Source organism: Rhinolophus hipposideros (genome assembly GCF_964194185.1).
Source record: "Rhinolophus hipposideros genome assembly, chromosome: 17".
In the NCBI taxonomy this organism is placed as follows: domain Eukaryota; kingdom Metazoa; phylum Chordata; class Mammalia; order Chiroptera; family Rhinolophidae; genus Rhinolophus; species Rhinolophus hipposideros.
In genome coordinates, this window is record NC_138063.1 from 56,250,629 (window position 1) to 56,269,439 (window position 18,811).

At 41.9% G+C, this 18,811-nt stretch overlaps 1 protein-coding gene across 2 annotated transcripts in view; it reads right to left on the minus strand.

Annotated features, from left to right (window-relative positions):
* Window positions 1-865: 865 nt before the first annotated feature.
* The window catches only part of KLF15 (KLF transcription factor 15), a 57,721-nt gene continuing 39,775 nt past the window's right edge, over window positions 866-18,811 (minus strand). Inside the window, exons 3-4 of one of the 2 annotated variants that reach the window (XM_081078634.1) lie at window positions 9,086-9,178; window positions 2,270-3,269 (exon numbers count right to left, since the gene is read on the minus strand). In XM_081078634.1, the coding sequence (XP_080934760.1) occupies window positions 3,215-3,269; window positions 9,086-9,178 (148 nt within the window). In that variant the 3' untranslated portion in view covers window positions 2,270-3,214. Of the gene's footprint in view, window positions 3,270-9,085; window positions 9,179-18,811 lie in introns of both variants that reach the window. The other variant, XM_081078635.1, reaches the window with a different exon arrangement.

Genomic DNA, 18,811 nt, shown 5'->3' on the forward strand with positions numbered 1-18,811 from the left:
GCTGTCTCAAGGGTGACAGAGATGGAAGAGGTGGAAGGGGAGGCAGGAGAGGCAGTTACTCAGTGTGGCTTTCATAATTTCTGTCTGACTTGTTTCCTTTTTCATTTCTCTAAAAATGTTTCTGTACAGTACCAATCCTTCTTCCACCATTTGGTTCAGTTTCAGTGCCCATAGCATAAAAGGGTCCATGTCATTAAAGAAGTCAAAAGCAGTTTGAACAGTCAGAACCCTTCTGCCAAACTGTCTAATGTCAATTTGTTTCCCAGCACTGCTTCTTCTTCCACATCTTCTTCCTCATCATCTGGCACTGGTTTGAAAGCATTTATCTCCATCAAGTTGTCTTCTGTTAATTTCTCTGGTGTGGTGTCTCTTAGCCCTTGAATTTCTCCAAGATCCATATCTTGAAACCCTTCCCCATTTTTTTTCCATATCCACAATCCCTTTCATGATTTGAAAGAGGTTGGATCTGTTGTAAATACTATGAGGCCATGTACAACATCTGGATACAGTTTTCTCCAGCAGGAATTTATTGTTTCAGACTTGATGACTTTCACAGCTTTTTCTATAACAATGGTATCTTCAGTGGTGTAATCCTTCCAGAATTTCATTATGTTCTCTTTATCGAGGTATCTTCCATAGTGTTGCAACCCTTTCCATAGAGTACCATGTGTAATGAGCCTTAGATGTCCTTATGAGCCCTTGATCGAAAAGCTAAATTAGAGACAATTCTGTATATTTAGGGTAGCAAATGATAAAATAGATTAGTATCTACGTATATTTTATGCATTCATGACCTACCTAACTTTTTCTTCCTCTTTATCTCTCTCTCTCTCTCTCTCTCTCTCTCTCTCTCTTTGATATTTTTACACTGCGTAGTTTATCTGCAAGTTTTTTCAAGTTGTCACAAATTTCCAAAAAAATTTCCAACATACGTATTTTCAAAATTTGAATGTAAGTGGATCCACACAGTTCAAACCTGTGTTGTTCAGGGTCAACTGTATAATTGTTTTAATGCTCTGGTCTGATCATTCTAACATTTGTAAGCTGAATGTTACAAATATGTCAGCTCTGGATTGGTTTGATTGGCTGATTTTTCTTTATTAAGGGTTATGGGTAGAGGTTTTTTTGTTTGGGTATTTTTTTTCTTTGCATGCCTGATGATCTTTTTTGGGGGGTTACCAGACATCGTGAATTTTTCCATGTTAATGCTGGATATCATTGTATTCTAAAAATATTTGTAAACTTTGTTCTGTTACTGAATTAATGTACCTGGAAACAGTTTGATCATCTCACGTATTGTCTTTCAGATTCGTTAAGTGAAGCCAGAGCATCATTTAATTTATTGAAGCAAGACCATTCTGACTACAGTATCTAATGCTTCATGAATTATTAGGTTTTCCAATCTGGCTTGTGGGAATAGGCACTAATCCCAGACATTTATGAGTACCAGGCACTGTTCCCTTTAATCCTTTCTTTTGGTTCTCCCCCCAGCCTTAGTTTCCTCACATGCTGGCACTGACCACTTTACTGCTGAGTACCGGAGAGACTCTCTACCAATCTTCAGGGTTCTCTTCTGTGTAGCCTTCTATCTGAGTTCCTCTTCCCAGCTTCTCTGCCTAGAAACTCTCTCAAGGCAATAAGCTGGTCTTACTTCATTTGTTACCCACTTTTTAGGGATCACTGTGCTTTACGACTTCATATCCCGTGTCTTGAATACAATTGTTTCTCATATTTTATGTATGTTTGTAATTATTCATGCAGGAGGGCAAATTAAGTGCCTATTACTCCATTTTGGTTGGAAAGAAAGTCTGAGAAATGATTTTGAAATTTCTGCTTTTCCATTCATTGAGTATGAGCTAAGAATACTAGTGGCTGCAAATAGCAGAAAATGTGATTATGCCTAAATCATTTACTGTTTACCCATGAGGTAGACTCTGTTAGTCATTCACCAGTAGTATCTCCTTTCTCCTTTCTCTTCTCAATAGGGAACTCATAAATGTAAGTTGGACATATTACATTTCTCAGTCCACCAGGTACTAGGTGTGGTCATGTGACTAAGTTCTGTCAAAGTTACTGTAAATAGAAATAGTGTTTGCAACTTCCAGGAAGTTTTGCTACAGGGAGAAGACCTGCTCATCTCTTCTCTTTTTCTCTATCCTACTGGCTGGAACCAAGAGTGATTGCTAGAGCTGAAACAACCATCTTAGACCACAAGAAAGTCACATGTTGAACCTGATCCCAGAAATCTGTGGAGCTACGTTTCCAGACACATAATTTTATTTTAATAAATGTATCAAAAAAAATTTAACCATTTTAACTATATTTATTTGAACAATTCTGTGGCATTAAATACATTCATATCATTGTGCAACCATCATCAACGTCCATCTCCAGAACTTTTTTATCTTCCCAAACTGAAACTTTGTAGCCATTTAACAACTTTCCATTCTCCTAACCCCAGGCAAACATCATTCTACTTTCTGTCTTTATGGATTTGACTGCTATAGGACCTTCATATAACTGGAATCATATAATACTTGTCCTTTTGTGACTGGTTTATTTCACTTAGGATACATCTTCAAGGTTCATTTGTGCTGTAGCTTGTGTCAAAATTTTCCTCTTTTTAAGACTGAATAATATTCATTAAATGTATATACCACATTTTGTTTATCTGTTCATCCATTGATGGACACTTGGGTTTCTTCCACCTTTTGGCTATTGTGAATAAAACTGTTATGAACATGGATATACAAATATCTGTGCTAGTCTCTGTTTCACTTCTTTTGGGTATATAGTATGAAGTAGAATTGCTGGATCATATGGTAATTCTATTTTAATTTTTTGAGAATTCATCACACTGTTTTCCATAGGAGCTGCACTATTTTACATTCCCACTGGCAATGCACAAGAGTTCCAATTCTTCCACATCCTCACCAACACTTATTATTTTCTGGAATTTTTTGGGGGGGAGGGAGAGTGCATTTTTTTATGTATTTTTAAATTTTAATAAAACTAAAATTTTATTTTTGTTCAACATGCTTAATTTGGGTTCTTTGTTATTCACATCTGAACCTTCTAACAAATACAAAAAAACCCACAAGAATTATAAGGGCAGATGCATTTCAGAGTTGGTCCATGATGCAGAAATACTATCAAGAACCCAACTCTTTTCATAATTATGCTTTACCCTCCTTAGCATGTTGACTTTTCGTTCTCATACTTGGCTCCTCAGGGTTGCAAGTTGGCTGTCACAGATCCAGGCATTACATCTGTATTCAAGACAAGAAAAGGAGGAAAAGAGTACATGATGGGAAATATAGATGATGTATTACAGAATTGTACACATGAAACCTATGTAACTTTACTAACCAATGTCACCCCAATAAACTTTAATTAAAAAAAGAAAAGAGCTGTTCCCACTATTCTCATATGGCATCTGTGTATTTTATCAAGAAAGAAAAGGACTTCCCAGAGCCCGTTTCACACTTCATGACTCAGGACCACACTACATGGCTACACTTACTGCAAGGAAGGCGGGGAAAGTGACTGTCTGTTTTACTAGTCTCTTTCATTGGAAGCAAGCAAGAGAGACAGTGTTTAGGTATGGCTATTGGATTGGGCAACTCAACACTGTCTGCCCCACATGACAGGGGTTACAGTCATCTAAAAAGACAACGATTTGAAAACCCAGATATCCAAATGTTGACACTTTCTTCCTGGGAGGTTAGGAAGAAAAGAAAAAAGAGTGGGGGGAAATGTGTCTCTAAGACTATCTTTGTGATTCTCAAACTTGAATGTGCAAAGGAGTTCTTGATGAGATCTGCGTGGAGAAACAAAGCTATTTGTACTTTATGAGTGGCTGAAGAGAATTTTGTGGATAACTTTGACTATATATAATTTTTTTATTTCTCTGTTGACTGACTTAGATGCTAACTGCTGTGTAAGATATAGTCCTAACCCTACTTTTTCATTAAACTCTCATGCACACGAGGTCTCAGGTATTCATCCAGTTTCAGAAGAAATTTTTTTCTAATGTTTTGTACTTTGTGAGTCAAATGCCTTGGGAGGCTGATTATTTTGGGCATCAAAGAGACGCAGAGGTGTTTTCCAACCTCTCACTGCTGCACTTTCTTTCAAAAAACTAACCACAATTTTTTAATCCTTACTCCCCTTGAAAGCATATGAATAGAAATCCTAATGAATGTTGCTTAGGAGTCATACTTAGAAAAGTCACATTGTGGCAGCTTTCGCCAACCCCCAAAATATTTACTCCACGAAAACAAATGTATAACTCAGATGTTGACTGGTTGAACCTCACTCCATATCCTGCTGAAGTCCAAAGTCCCCAGAAAGCTCCCCTGTGTCTAAAGTCTCACAGCAACCTGGCCTCTCATTTTGGCATTAAATAGTAATTTTTTTACACACACACACACACACACACACACACAACACAGAGGCATACATATACACATGCATGCATGTTCACACAAATACACATGCATACGTACATAAACACCAAGCACACAGTGCAGGTACACACACATACACACACACATATACATATACACATGCACACACAAATACACATGCACATTTGCAAACATACACATGCATATGTTAAAAAACACATGTATACCTGTGCACACACACATAGACACACACAACATACGTGAAGTCCAGTGTTCTGAAGCTCTGATAGTGTTGTAAACTGGATGTTTGTGTTCCCTACAAAATTCTGTTAATAGGGTTGGAAGTCCTCGCCAGAGCAATCAGGCAAGAGAAAGAAATAAAAGGCATCCAAATTGGGAATGAAGAAGTTAAATTGTCACTCTTTGCAGATGACATGATGCTATATATAGAAATCTCTAAACTGTACCAAAAAGCTATTAGAAACAATAAACGAACACAGTCAAGTTGCCGTCTACAAAATCAATGTACAAAAGTCCATTGCATTCCTATATACTAACAATGAAAATTCAGAAAAAGAAATTAAAAAAAAAAGCAATTCCTTTTGCAATTGCAACAAAAAGAATAAAATACTTCGGAATAAACTTAACCAAGGATGTGAAAACCTGTATGCTGAAAACTATAAGACATTTTTAAAAGAAATTGAAGAAGACACAAAGAAATGGAAAGACATTCCATGCTCATGGATTGAAAGAATCAACATGGTAAAAATGGCCGCAATACCCAAAGCAATATACAGATTTAATGTAATCCCTATCAAAATCCTAATGGCATTTTTTTAAAGAAAAAGAACAAAAAAATCATCAGATTTGTTTGGAACCACAAAGGACCCCGAATAGCCAAAGCAATCTTAAGAAAAAAGAACAATACTGGAGGTATTGCACTCCCTGACTTTAGCTTGTACTACAGGGCAACAATAATCAAAACAGCATGGTATTGGCAGAAAAACAGACACATAGACCAATGGAATAGAATTGAGAACCCAGAAATAAATGCACATAAATATGGACATAATTTTTGACAAAGAAGCCAAAAACATGTAATGAAGAAAAAACAGCCTCTTCAATAAATGGTGCTGAGAGAATTGGAAAGTCATGTGCAAAAGAATGAAACTGGGCTGCTATCTGTCAACATGTACCAAATTTAACTCAGAATGGATTAAAGACCTAAGCATAAGACCTGAAACAATAAGCTACACAGAAGAAAATATAGGTACTAAACTTATGGACCTTCGGTTCAAAGAGCATTTTATGAATTTGACTCCAAAGGCAAGGGCAGTAAAAGCTAAAATAAATGAATGAGACTATATCTGCATAGCAAAAGAAACCATCGACAAAATAAAGAGGCAACCATCTGAATGGGAGAAGGTTTTTGCAAACAGTGCCTCTGATAAGGGGCTAATATCCAAAATACACAAGGAACTTATGAAACTCAACAACAAAAAAACAAACAACCCAATTGAAAAATGGACAGAGGACCTGAAGAGATGTTTCTCCAAAGAGGACATACAAATGGCAAATAGACATATGAAAAAATGCTCAACATCACTAATCATCAGAGAAATGCAAATAAAAACCACAATGAGATGTCACCTCACCCCAGTCAGAATGGCTGTCATCAACAAGACAAATAGTAACAAGTGTTGGAGAGGCTGTGGAGAAAAAGGAACCCTCATACACTGTTGGTGGGAATGAAGACTGGTGCAGCCGCTATGGAAGGCAATGTGGAGGTTCCTCAAAAAATTACGAATAGAATTACCATATGACCCAGCAATCCTTCTTCTGGCTATCTACCCAAAAAATCTAAAAACATTTATCCATAAAGACAAGTGTGCTCCAATGTTCATTGCAGCTTTATTTATGGTGGCCAAGACATGGAAACAACCAAAAATGTCCTCTGATAGATGAATGAATAAAGAAGTTGTGGTATATATACACAACGGAATACTATTCGGTGGTAAGAAAAGATGAAATAGGATCATTTGTGACAACATGGATGGATCTTGAGAGTATAATGCTAAGCGAAATAAGTCAGACAGGAAAAGTAGAGAACCCTATGATTTCACTGATATGTGGTATATAAACCAAAAACAACAAAAGAATAAGACAAACAAATGAGAACCAAAAACTCATAGACATAGACAATAGTTTAGTGGTTACCAGAGCGTAAGGGGGGTGGGAGGTAAGAGATGAGGGTAAGGGGGATCAAATATGTGGTGATGGAAGGAGAACTGACTCTGGGTGGGGAACACACAATGTGATTTATAGAGGATGTAATACAGAATTGTATACCTGAAATTTATGTAACTTGACTAACAATTGTCACCCCAATAAACTTTAATTTAAATACACAAAACAAACAAAAAAACAATATTTTCTGATCCATGAATACAAAAATAAATAAATAAAAATTCTATGTTGAAATCTAATCTCTCATATGATGGTATTTCCAGGTTGGACCTTTGGGAAGTAATAGATCATGAGGGAGGAGCCCCCATGAATGGGATTAATGCTTTTATAAGAAGAGACCAGAGAGTTAGCCATGTGAGGGCACAGTGGGAAGACAGCAGCCCACAAGTCAGGAAACAGGCCATCTCCAAAACACAACTATGCTGACACCTTTGGATTCCCAGCCTCTGGAACTGTGAGAAATAAATTTCCATTGTTCATAATCCACAATGTTTACAGTATTTGTTAAAGCATCTGGGCTGACTCAGACAGGGAGTGAGAGAAAACTGAGAGGACATTTTCACTGAGGAACAACAGCTACCACCATCAGTGGGCATGGTTGATTATGAAGAGCCCTTTGGGTTCCCTCCCTCCACAATTTCTCCACAGACCTTCACTCCTGTAGCCCCATCCTACACCATTCTCTCACTTTGGTCCAGTCTTATACCATTTCCCTGGCTCATGGGCTCCTCCTTTCTTCCTCTCTTCTCTCACCCATTCCTCATGGATTAAAGCTGTCTCACTGGCTTGCTTCATGCACATCAATTTCTCTGCTACCTATTTAGATTTAGTTGAATTATTCCAGCACAATCTTTCCTCATGCACCAATGTACTCTTAACAAGATATTTTCCCAATAAATGCTCCCTAAGTGTAATTCTGGTGATTTTTCCACTTTCATTACAAAAGCCTGGAAGACAAGCTCCCCTGAGCAATGCCAAATCCAGATCCCAGACTGGTGCCCATCCAGCCTTCCAGCCCTGGCCAGACACTCAACTGAGGGTTTGTTCCACATACTCCCCTTCTCCCAAGGAACTTCACCCCACCCTACTTCCAAAAGCACAGGCTTCTTCTCCCCAGTCTCTACCTCAGCCTTTCCCAGTCTCCAGCCTTGGAACCTGGACATAGACCAACATCCAAAAAGGGCCCCCAGAGATTCCCTTTAGGAGGCTGACCAGGGACCTGTGAAGAAGCTGAGAATCAGGAGGTGATGCAGTCTGTCAAAACAAACATGTGGCTGACATTTTGGAGAAGTGAGAGAAATAATCATGGTGATGGTTATAGGCAAGCTTCTAGAATACATGTTTTAAAGAGCCATCCCAGGACCCAACTGAGTCACTGCACATCCTCCCCATCACCTCATTGCTGAGCAGGGTCACCTACAGCAGCACAACCAGAAGACACAGCTACATATAGTTTTATTTGTTTTTGAGAAATAGAACCAACATTTAAAAACTAGAATGTTTTGCATAAAAGTCAGGATCTTTAACATGTCTTTAACAATCAGAAGCTCTCACAATGGGGCAGCTATCAACTGGAGCTGAGAAAGACCTGTTCCCATAGACTGGACTCCATCTCCTACTGGCCAGCACCCCCACTATGAGTATCTCTTATCCATCATCAGCTTTACTCACTTCCCAGCAGGGGCCACCTGAACATCAGATGCCAGTGACATTCCCAACAGTAGACTTGACAGATTTTCCCAGTCTGCCTCTCACCCTGACACGCCATGTCTCCCAGGCCTCAGCAGTTCTGTCTCTGCTCTGTGGCCCTGGTCTGAGGACAGTCTGGCCAACTAAAAATGGGGGGGAAAACAGCGTACCAGCCTCAAGTTGAGGTCCGCAACATGAGCAGAGGAAGAGCCTGGCTGAACTGGGCCAATTGCTGGTTGGCTTTGTGCACTAACATAACGTGATCTCCCCAGAAGTGAGCTCTGAAATGGATGTTGATGTGCAGCACGCGTGCTGCCCTGGAGATCAATACCCATTGGAGGCAGAAAGGAGGCAACTGTCTTAGTGAACTCAGGCTGCTGTAACAAAATGCCACAGACTGCACAGCTTAAGCAACATTTATTTCTCACAGTTCTGGAGTCTGAAGATCCAAGATCCAAGATCAAGGTGCCAGTTGATTTGGTTCTTGGTTTGCAAATAGATACTTTCTTGCTGTGTACTCATGTAGCAGATCAGCTCTCTCATGTATCTTCTTATAACGGCACTAATTAATCCCTTTTGTGGAGGCTTCCTCTTTATGGCCTCTCTCCTCCCAAAAGCCCATCTTCTAATGCCATCACACTAGAGCTTAGGGTTTCTAAGCTAACTTAGGGTTTCTAAGCTGCTCATGCAGCTGTTTGCACAAACATTGGTGGAGGGACAAGTTGAGCAGGAATGCGCACCTGGCACAGACCTCAGTCAGCTTGTAGGGGCCTCTGGAGCTGGTGACTTGCAGAGTTGTTCCAAGTGGGGAGACAGGGCCAGGCCTCTGAGATCTGTGGTGAAACAGAGATCGAATCAGAGTACTAACTTCACTTCAAGATGGCTAGGCGGTAAGGAGGCAGGGGCTGGATTCAAATAAGGCTGGCCAGGAAGCTGGTGTTGAAAACTAGGAAGAGGTGACAGGAGGGGGAGGGAGATGAGGACATGAAAGTGGTGTGGGACTCACAGCCTGTTTAGGTGTGTGGGAGCAAAAATCAAAGAGGAGATCACCAGTCCAGGTATTGGGATGGGTGGGTGCCACTGACTCATGTAAGAAATATTGCATGAAGAATAGACTTGGGAGAAGAAGAACAAAGTTAGAGATATCACACTACTTGATATCAAACTGTATTACAAGGCTACAGTAATCAAAACAACATGGTATTTGCATAAAAACAGACACATAGATCAATGGCACAGAACAGAGAGCCCAGAAATAAACCCACATTTATATGGTCAGTTAATCTCTGACAAAGAAGACAAGAATATACAATGGGGTAAAGACAGTCTGTTCAATAAATGGCATTAGGAAAACTGGTCAGATACTGACAAAAGAAAAATGAAACTAGACCACCTTCTTACACCACATACAAAAATAAACTCAAAATGGATTAAAGACTTAACTGTAAGACCTGAAACCATAAAACTCCTAGAAGAAGATATAGGCAGTAAACTCTCAGACATTGTTCTTAGTAATATTTTTTCTGATATATTACCTCAGGCAAGGGAAAGAAAAGAAAAAATAAGCAAACGGTACTACATCAAACTAAAAAGGTTTCGCACAGCAAAGGAAACCATCAACAAAACAATAAGGCATCCTACTGAATGGGAGAAGATATCTACCAATGATACATCCAATAAGGGGTTAACATCCAAAATTTATGAAGAACTAACACAACTCAACACCAAAAACCAAATAATCCAATTGAAAAATGGGCAGAGGACCTGAAGAGACATTTCTCCAAAGAGGACATACAGATGGCCAATAAACAAATGAAAAGATGCTCAACATCACTAATCATCAGAAAAACGCAAATTAAAGCCACAGTGAGATATCACCTCACACCTGTCAGAATGGCTATCATCAATAAATCAATAAATAACAATTGTTGGTGAGGATGTGGAGAAGAAGGAACCCTCATACACTGTTGGTGAGATTGCAAATTGGTGCAACCACTATGGAAAACAGTTTGGAGGTTCATCAAAAAATTAAAAATAGAACTAGAACTACCTTATGACCCAAGAACTCTACCATGGGTACTTGTCCAAAGAAGTACAAAACACCAATTCTAAAAGATATATACACTCCTATGTTCATTGCAGCATTTATTTACAATAGCCAGGATATGGAAGAGCTAAGTGCCTATCAATAGCCGATTAGATAAAGAAGAGGTGGCACACATATACAATGGAATGTTACTCAGCCTTAGAGAGAATGAAATCTTGCCATCTGCAACAACATGGATGGACCTAGAGGGTATTATGCTAAGTGAAATAAGTCAGACAGAGAAAGACAAATACCATATAATTTCACTTATATGTGGATTCTAACGAACAAAATAAACAAAACAGAAACAGACTTATAGATACAGAGAATAAACTGATAGTTGCCAGATGGGATGGGTGTTGGGGGTTAGGTGAAAAAGGCAAAGGGATAAAGAAGTACAAATTGGCAGTTACAAAATTAGTAGTGACTACAGGGATGTAAAGTACAGCACAGAGAATATAGTCAATAATATTGTAATAACTATGTATGATGCCAGGTGGGTACTAGACTTACCGTGGGAATCACTTAGTAAGTTAAATAAATGTCTGACCATTATGCTGTACACCTGAAACGAATATAAAATAATATTGAATGTCAACTGTAATTGAACATTTTTTAAAAAGGAATAAACTTGGGAGGAAAGTGCTATCAGAAATTAATGGATTCATTAAATAATCTACAACAAAAATATATAAGAACCTCAATGAAGGGAATGAGGGAAATGGTTCTGGCCTAAATAACTTTGGAAATGAGTGGAGACTCAGAATAATGGCAAGAGAGCACATTAGCACAGTAGTCAGTTGGTGACATTATTTGCTATGGGTGAACAAGTCTAATGCCCAAGTACATGTACCTAGAACTATACAGTTAACTAAGTAAATACATAGCAGGCAGTGAGAGCCAGGTTTCTAACTGTTGACATAAGAGTTTACAGACAAGCCAGGAGAGAAGGCTAGAATGATCCATGTCTAATGGATTAGAGTTGGAAACATCAGGATGAGGTCATGTTTAGCTTAATATACAGATGGCCACATCTGCAGAAATACTTACAGATATATCTATATGCCCAGGTTAATAGACACATATATATTTCTTTGCTCTGCTAGTTGGAAGGGTCCAGAAGCAACAACACTCTCCTAATACAGCCAACACCCTACCTTGGTTTCTCCAACAGAAGGAACAGGGCTCCCTGGGAAAATGGCTTATTCCAGAGTTGGGGTGGGGAATGTATGGGAACGACCATGGGGCCTCTTATGGTGCCAGAAAGTAAGGAAGTGCTCAAAAACAAAGCCACAATGATGAGGGCATACTAAAGGGACCCAGGAGCCAACTGAAGGAGCTCCCAATGGCAAAAAATTGAAAAATTTGAGCAACAAAATAAATAATGTAATATTGGATTACAACCAGAGTATAAAATATACACATGTGAGTCCCGGGAGTCATGTTCCAGACAAGTTTCCTGCCCCAGGCCTGCAGGCTCTGCCCTTAACTACAAACTTAGGGGTTGTTTCACACCGGCTACTGAACGAGAGTAACCCCAGCGTCTGAGAGCTTGGGAGGTGCTACCACAGCTAGTGCTCTACCAAGCTCAAGGAGTTCTTACGAGGATTGTATCAGTCGTTGTAGGCTCTACAACAAATACCACAGACTGGGTTAAATAACAGACATTTATTTCTCATAGTTCTGGAGGCTGGAAGTCTGAGATCAAGGTGCCATCATTGCTGGTTCCTTCTGAAACCTATCTCCTTGGTTTGCAGACAGCCCTCTACTCTCTGTGTCCTCACATATCCTCCCTCTGTACCTATCTGTGTCCTAATCTCTTCTTATAAGGACACCAGTCCTATTGGGTTAGGGCCCACGCTAGTGACTTCACTTTAACTTAATTGTCTCTCTAAAGACCCTATCTCCAAATACAATCATATCTGAGGTACTGGGATTAGGACTTCAACACATGAATGGGGTGGGGGCACAATTAGCCCATGCCAGGAGCCTCCCACACAGTCACTCGCCTTCTGTGGACAAGTCATCGTGCAGTTTTCACCCTGCTCTCCTGCACTTGCTCAGGCTCCCCCTGTCTACTGCCACCTCCACCCACAATAGGAGGCCAGTTTCTGCTAGGTGTGTCCACATTCTCTAATGGCCACCCTCCTCATGGTGCCAGGACAGCGCTGAGTCCTGGGTTAAGGCAGAGGATGATGGTCTTCTCCCGGCCCTGTGCCACACTGTGTCATGAGCCTAACAACAGCTCACCTGGCCCACTTCTTCAAGGTCCCTGCTATGCATGTCTGCTGCTTCCAGCCATTGTAGCTTCTCCAGAATCTCACCCACAGCAGAGATGGGCCCCTCCCCAGATTTCAGAAGTTTGAGACCAGCCCAAAGGGCCTTTGGCATGCTCTCTCCTCCTCATCCTCTTCCCAAGCCAAGGGTCTTCCCGCTGGAGGGATGTATAATCTCCCCCATGTATAAGCAGATGTAAGTTAGACCCTGGGAAAGTCACTGAAGGCACTTCATCTGGGCTCCTGAGATCTGCCAGCCCACGGTTCCCACGCATATCTCCCACCTTGTAATATCACGGCCATCCCTTCCTGAACTCTCTATCCATTCCCATCAACCCAACTCAGAACAGGGGAAAGAACCCTAGGCCTGAGCTGGAACAGCTCAGCCTTCTCTTGCCCTCGGTCATGCTCCAGGTCACAGCATGTATTCCCACCCCTTCTCTGGAACCATACTCCCAAGCTTCCTTCAAAGGGAAAGAACCTTCTATACGTTGATGTTTTTCTCTCCCAGGGCTCAGAACTTTATTTCTCCTGACTTTCACTAACCTCTTTGAAGGTCAGCCAGGTCCAAGGGCAGTGGACAAGATAGGAATGTGGAGATAAATATAGAACCCCCGCACCCCAGCCTGAACTGTTACCTGCTCAGCTCAGTGTTTGTTGAGCCCCCTTCCTGTTTACTAAGGAGTCTTGAGAGCCAGGAAAATGGCAAAGCCCCATTTCCATTTCTTATCAGCTTGCTTAAATGTGGGGCCTCAGCTGGTCTAACCAGTTCCCTATCAGCAGTAAATAGTTGGGTCAACCACCCCCACCCCACCCCCTACCCCGTTGGATCCGTGATTTATACATATGCTATGTTCCAGCCCTTCCTGAGGAATGGATGGCGGCTCTCCAGCCACTGGCTAGTTTGGGCCCCCCAGGCAGTCCCCAGTTCTGCAATCCCTCCCCACTGTTTCTTGTTGTAGCATCTACTGTCAGACACGCATGTTATAGATGCCTGTGCCTGCTGGTCTAAGAACCTGAGTCTAGCACTTTCATAGATTGATTTCATTGTCAGGGTCCCTCTCTTTCTGTATTTATGATCTCAATTAAGGCTCTCAGCAGGCACATTTCTTTACATATTGTTCATGGCTGCTTTCACGCAGTTGGACAGAAACTGCATATGGCCCTCAAAGCCTAAAATACTCACCATCTTACTCTGTATAGATATGCTTGCTGACCCCTGGTGTCAGGCGTCATCACTCCCATGTGTGATGCTAACCCTTAGGGACTCTCATCCTCAGGGAGGCCTACCCAGGCTTCCTCTCAAGGTGGTCTTGGGCTCCCAAGAGGGTGGAAACAAGCTGCAAGGCTTCTTGAGGCCCAGGCTCAGAAATCGTACATCAGTCCCACCACAGCCTGATGCAAAGGGTGGGGAAAATGGCCCCCTTTGATTGGAGGCATGGCAGCCACATCATTAAGGTCCATGCACAAAGGGTGGAAAGAGCTGCCACCATCATTACAAATATCACACAAGTGTCTTCTTCTCAACTCCCCAACACATCTAAGTCCAGCCCCAGGTACTTGACAAAGCTTCACTGACCACATGGGGAGACTAGAATATCATCCAGAGTGACATTCACTGTGGCATTGTGGTGTCCTTAGGCTCAGAGCTACCACATGCATTCTTCCCATTCAACAGAGACTTCCTGCCTCCTTCCAACTCTGAGCTCCAATTGCCTACTCCTAGCCACCTGAGAGCTGAGGTTTATATTTCCTAAAGTCACCCAGAGGGGCCCAGATCCATTTATTTCATAGCTGGTTGTATCACGGCCCAGCTCAGCAATAAATACTGATTTTCATCTGGGCCAGAGCCAGGGGGAAAGCTCTAGGAAGGGGCCTGGAGATGAGTTAGGTACCCCCTTCTTGCCCTCTTCATGGCCTCCCTGTAGCCCACACACACCATGTCCTCATACCCCCACCCACCATGCCTCCCCATAAACCCTGAGAGACAGTCAAACCCTGTCTGACTCTAAATCATTTCATGAAAGAGGGTTCTGTGAGATATCCTTTGACATTCTTTTGCCCATACCTCCCTGGGCTGTGTCAATTCTGAATAAAAAGCCATAATTTTATGAGGTGGAGAAGATGTCATCATCTCAGAAAGGGAAACACTCTTATCTGGAAAATAGGAGTGGAAACATGGGACAGCCCTGAAGACAGGCCATCAATTGATTCCAGATCTCTGGTAAGTGGGAAGGAACACTACCTAAGAGAGGAAAATGTTTTTTAAATTCTAAAATAGGGATTGGCAAACTCCACTCAAGGACCAAACCCAGCCAGCACCTTATTTGTGTGCAGAATAAGAATGATTTCATATTTTTAAAGGATGTGAAAGGAGGAGGAGGGGTGGAAGGAAGAAGAGAAGGAGAATTGTAGCAGAGACCATATGTAGATGAAGCCCATAAAGCTTTAATGTATTTGCTGTCTGGCCCTTTATAGGAAAAGTCAGACTCCAGCAGAATACAAAAAGTGGAAGAAGGGGAACAAAGTGGGGTGAAGGCAGGAGGCTGCCCATACCATTCCCTTGCCTCAGCACCCTACTTACAGATATGAAGTCAGGAATGCCTGGGGTCAAGAAGAGGCTGAGTTTCACCTCAGCAGGACTAGGGGAGCCTCCACCAAAGGCCCTGGAAAGACTTGGGAGGGCTAAGACATTCACAAGCTAAGCAAATCAATTCACTTTGACCTGGATAGGGTATGGGGGTGTAGCCACTTCCTAGGATTGTACCCAAAACTGGGCGGCTTATAACAGAAAGTTATCCTCTCACAGTTCTAGAAGCAAAAGTTTGAGATTGAGGTGGGAGGGTCCTTCCTGCTTCCTCCAGCCTTTCGTGGCTCCAGGTGTTCTTCGGGGCCATAGCACCCCAATGTGTAGCTATCTTCTCTTTTTTGTGTCTCCTCCTCTTCTGTTTTTGAAAGTTCACCTGTCATTGGATTTAGGGTCCACCTGAATAATCCAGGCTGATCTCATCTCAAGACCCTTGTTAATTGCATCTTCCAAGTAAGGTTACATTCCCAGGTTCTGGGGGTTAGGTCATGGACATATCTTTGGGGGGCGGGCATCATCTGACCCACTCCAGGAGTTTTCCCTGGAGGCATGTGTGACAACAATCACACCTTTCCCACACATCACACAGGTTGCCCTCCACAGTCTACAATGTTTTCACGGTGACTCTGGGGGCAGAGAAGCCATAAGCAAAATGCCCTGAGCATGGGCTCCACAGCCCGGATGCATGGTTAGAATTTTGAGGCTATCTCTCCCTAGCTGTATGACGGTGGTGATTTATCTCCAGAAGTGACCCTCAATGAGCCCCACCTTCCAGTAGTTACACCCTTGACTCTGGGCTGCACACTGGTTTTCACCAATAGAAGGATGGAAATGGTACAGCACCAATTACAACCAAAGCCTGAAGAGGGCCCAGCAGCTGCCATTTTCACTCTTGGGATGCAGCCCAGGATGTCCATAAGTCAAAGAGAGACAGCAGGACGTCCACCCACCCAGCCCTGTCAATGCACAGTCATTTGAGGTAATTAAAGGGTGGTTGTTTCAAGCCACCAAGTTTTAGAGTCATTTCTTATGCAATAATAAATGACTGAAATGGTGACACTGGACAAGTCATTTAACCTCCCTATGCCTCAATTTCCTCATCTATAAAATGGGATAATATAGTCATCCCTACCTTATAAGACTGTTGTGAAGACTAAGGGAGTTAATAAAGCATGTAGACATCATAGATATTCAACAAGAATTTAACAAGAATCCTCATTTTACTCCTTTCTTCAAGTTAACCCTTGGATGGTGAAGCAGGCACTATTGTGCATGACCCAGAGGCCATCTTCAGACAGCCCCTCCCTGCCAGTGGCTCCCTGAGTCTCCCTGCCTGTGGGCATTCAGAGGCCACAGCAGCACATGTGGTCTGGCAGGCAGGGCAGGCAGAAGTGCCACAGGATGGGAGTGACATCACAGAAATGACGACATGAGGAGTGCTTCCTTAAATCTTCCCTGGAAGTTACAAGAAATTGAACAGCTACAATTCAACAAAGGATTCCCTGCACAACACACAAGCACATCTGAGAGATCCATGCATCAAATCACCTGAAGGTGGACAAATCAGATGAGCAGGGGAGGTGGGAAGGGGTAAGTGCAGAGATGCGGGCCCCATGATGCACTCCAGAGCTCACTGCAATCCAGAGCCTATTGCAGGGAAAGGAAAGAATTCAGGCTGCAGGTGCACCCCCTGTGGCCCACAGTCCTGCCTGAGGGATCAGAAAGTAATAGAGCTGAACCCAGTGCTCACGGCAGAGACCTCAGGGGAAAGACCAAATACAGAGGGTGAGAACTGTGGTTTAAGCCATCACTGTCATGCAGAAAACAGAAAACAAAAACATGGAGCCTGGCTGCCTTCCTCCCCAATCCCCCACCCTCCCAGAGCTCACCCAACCACCACCACTCCAGCAAGCTCCAGAAGAATCGATAGCAGTATCAGATTAAAGAACAGAATATCTACAGACCTGAGAACTGGAGTGATGGTCCCGCAGCCACAGACTCACAGTGCAACTAATTCCAGTAAAAGGGAAGGAACTGTAGAGGCAAGACAGTTGTGGGCTGGTAGTCACAATTGCTCAAAGTCACAAATGCACCAGCCACCTCAAACATCTCACCCCACACCCACCTTTCTAGATGGATCCCTGCTAGGGCAACCAGAGCCACTGAAATACAAAGGCTGTGCACCAGACTGCAGGAGCAGCATTGGGATTTCAGAAGCTCAGAATTCCATTGCTCTCCATATCCTCCCATGGAGGTGGTGCTCTGAGACCCAGGTACCTGTTTACAGAGGAGAAGCCCACCTTCCAGGGAAACCCCCTGTCATTTCAGAAGCCAGAACAGTGCAAAAGAAAATAAAATGCTATAGCATAGGAGAAAATAAAAGGCTGCAGCAGGAGAGATAATAAACCACTCCAGCAACACTTATTGGAAAGTAAAAGAAAGACCACCTCATATAAACCTGCTGCAGAACCTACTCCTGTAGATGCCCAGGAAGAGAAATAATAATTCATTAATTGCCATGAATAACCAAGGTAACAAGGCAGCTCAGAAAAAAAAATAAAAACTTTCCAGAAAATGAACTTGAAGACATGGAAATATGTGCCTTAAATGACAGTGAATTCAAGATTGTAGCTCTGACAAATCTCAACGAGATGGAAGAAAACAGGCAGTTTAATGAACTCAGAAACACAATCAAAGAACAACATGAACATCTTACCAAAGAGATTGAAATTTTTAAAAAGAACCAAATAGAATTTCTGGAGATTAAGAACGCAAGAAAAGAAATGAAGAATGAAACAGCCAGCTTAGGTAGTAGAGTTGACCAGATGGAGGAAAAAAATCAGTGACATCGAAGACAGAAATCTGGAAATGACACAGATGGAAGAGAGAGACTTGAGAGTTAAAAGAAATGAAAGAACTCTACAAGAACTTTATGACTCCATCACAAAGAGCAATATAAGAGTAACGGACATACAAAACGGAGAAGAAAGGGAGAATGAAACAGACTATATTCAAACTAATAGTCAACGAGAACTTCCCAAACTTGTGGAAAGAACTGGATCTTCAAATTGAAGAAGCAAATAGAACACTTAATTACCTTAATCCTAACAGGATTAATCCTTCTCCAAGGCACATTGTATTGAAACTATCAAAAATTAATGACAAAGAAAGAATCCTCAACAAAAACTCATAGACACAGACAATAGTTTAGTGGTTACCAGAGGATAAGGGTTGGTGGTGGGGGGTGGAAGATGAGGGTAAGGGGGATCAAATATATGGTGATGTAAGGAGAACTGACTCGGGGTGGTGAACACAGAATGGGATATATAGATGATGTAATACAGAATTGTACACCTGAAATCTGTGTAATTTTACTAACAAATGTCACCCCAATAAATTAAAAAAAAAAAAGAAACAGAAAGAATCCTCAAGGCAGACAAGGAAAAGAAGACGGTAACCTACAAAGGAAAGTCCATTAGATTATCATCAGAGTTTTCAGCAGAAGCTCTATGAGCCA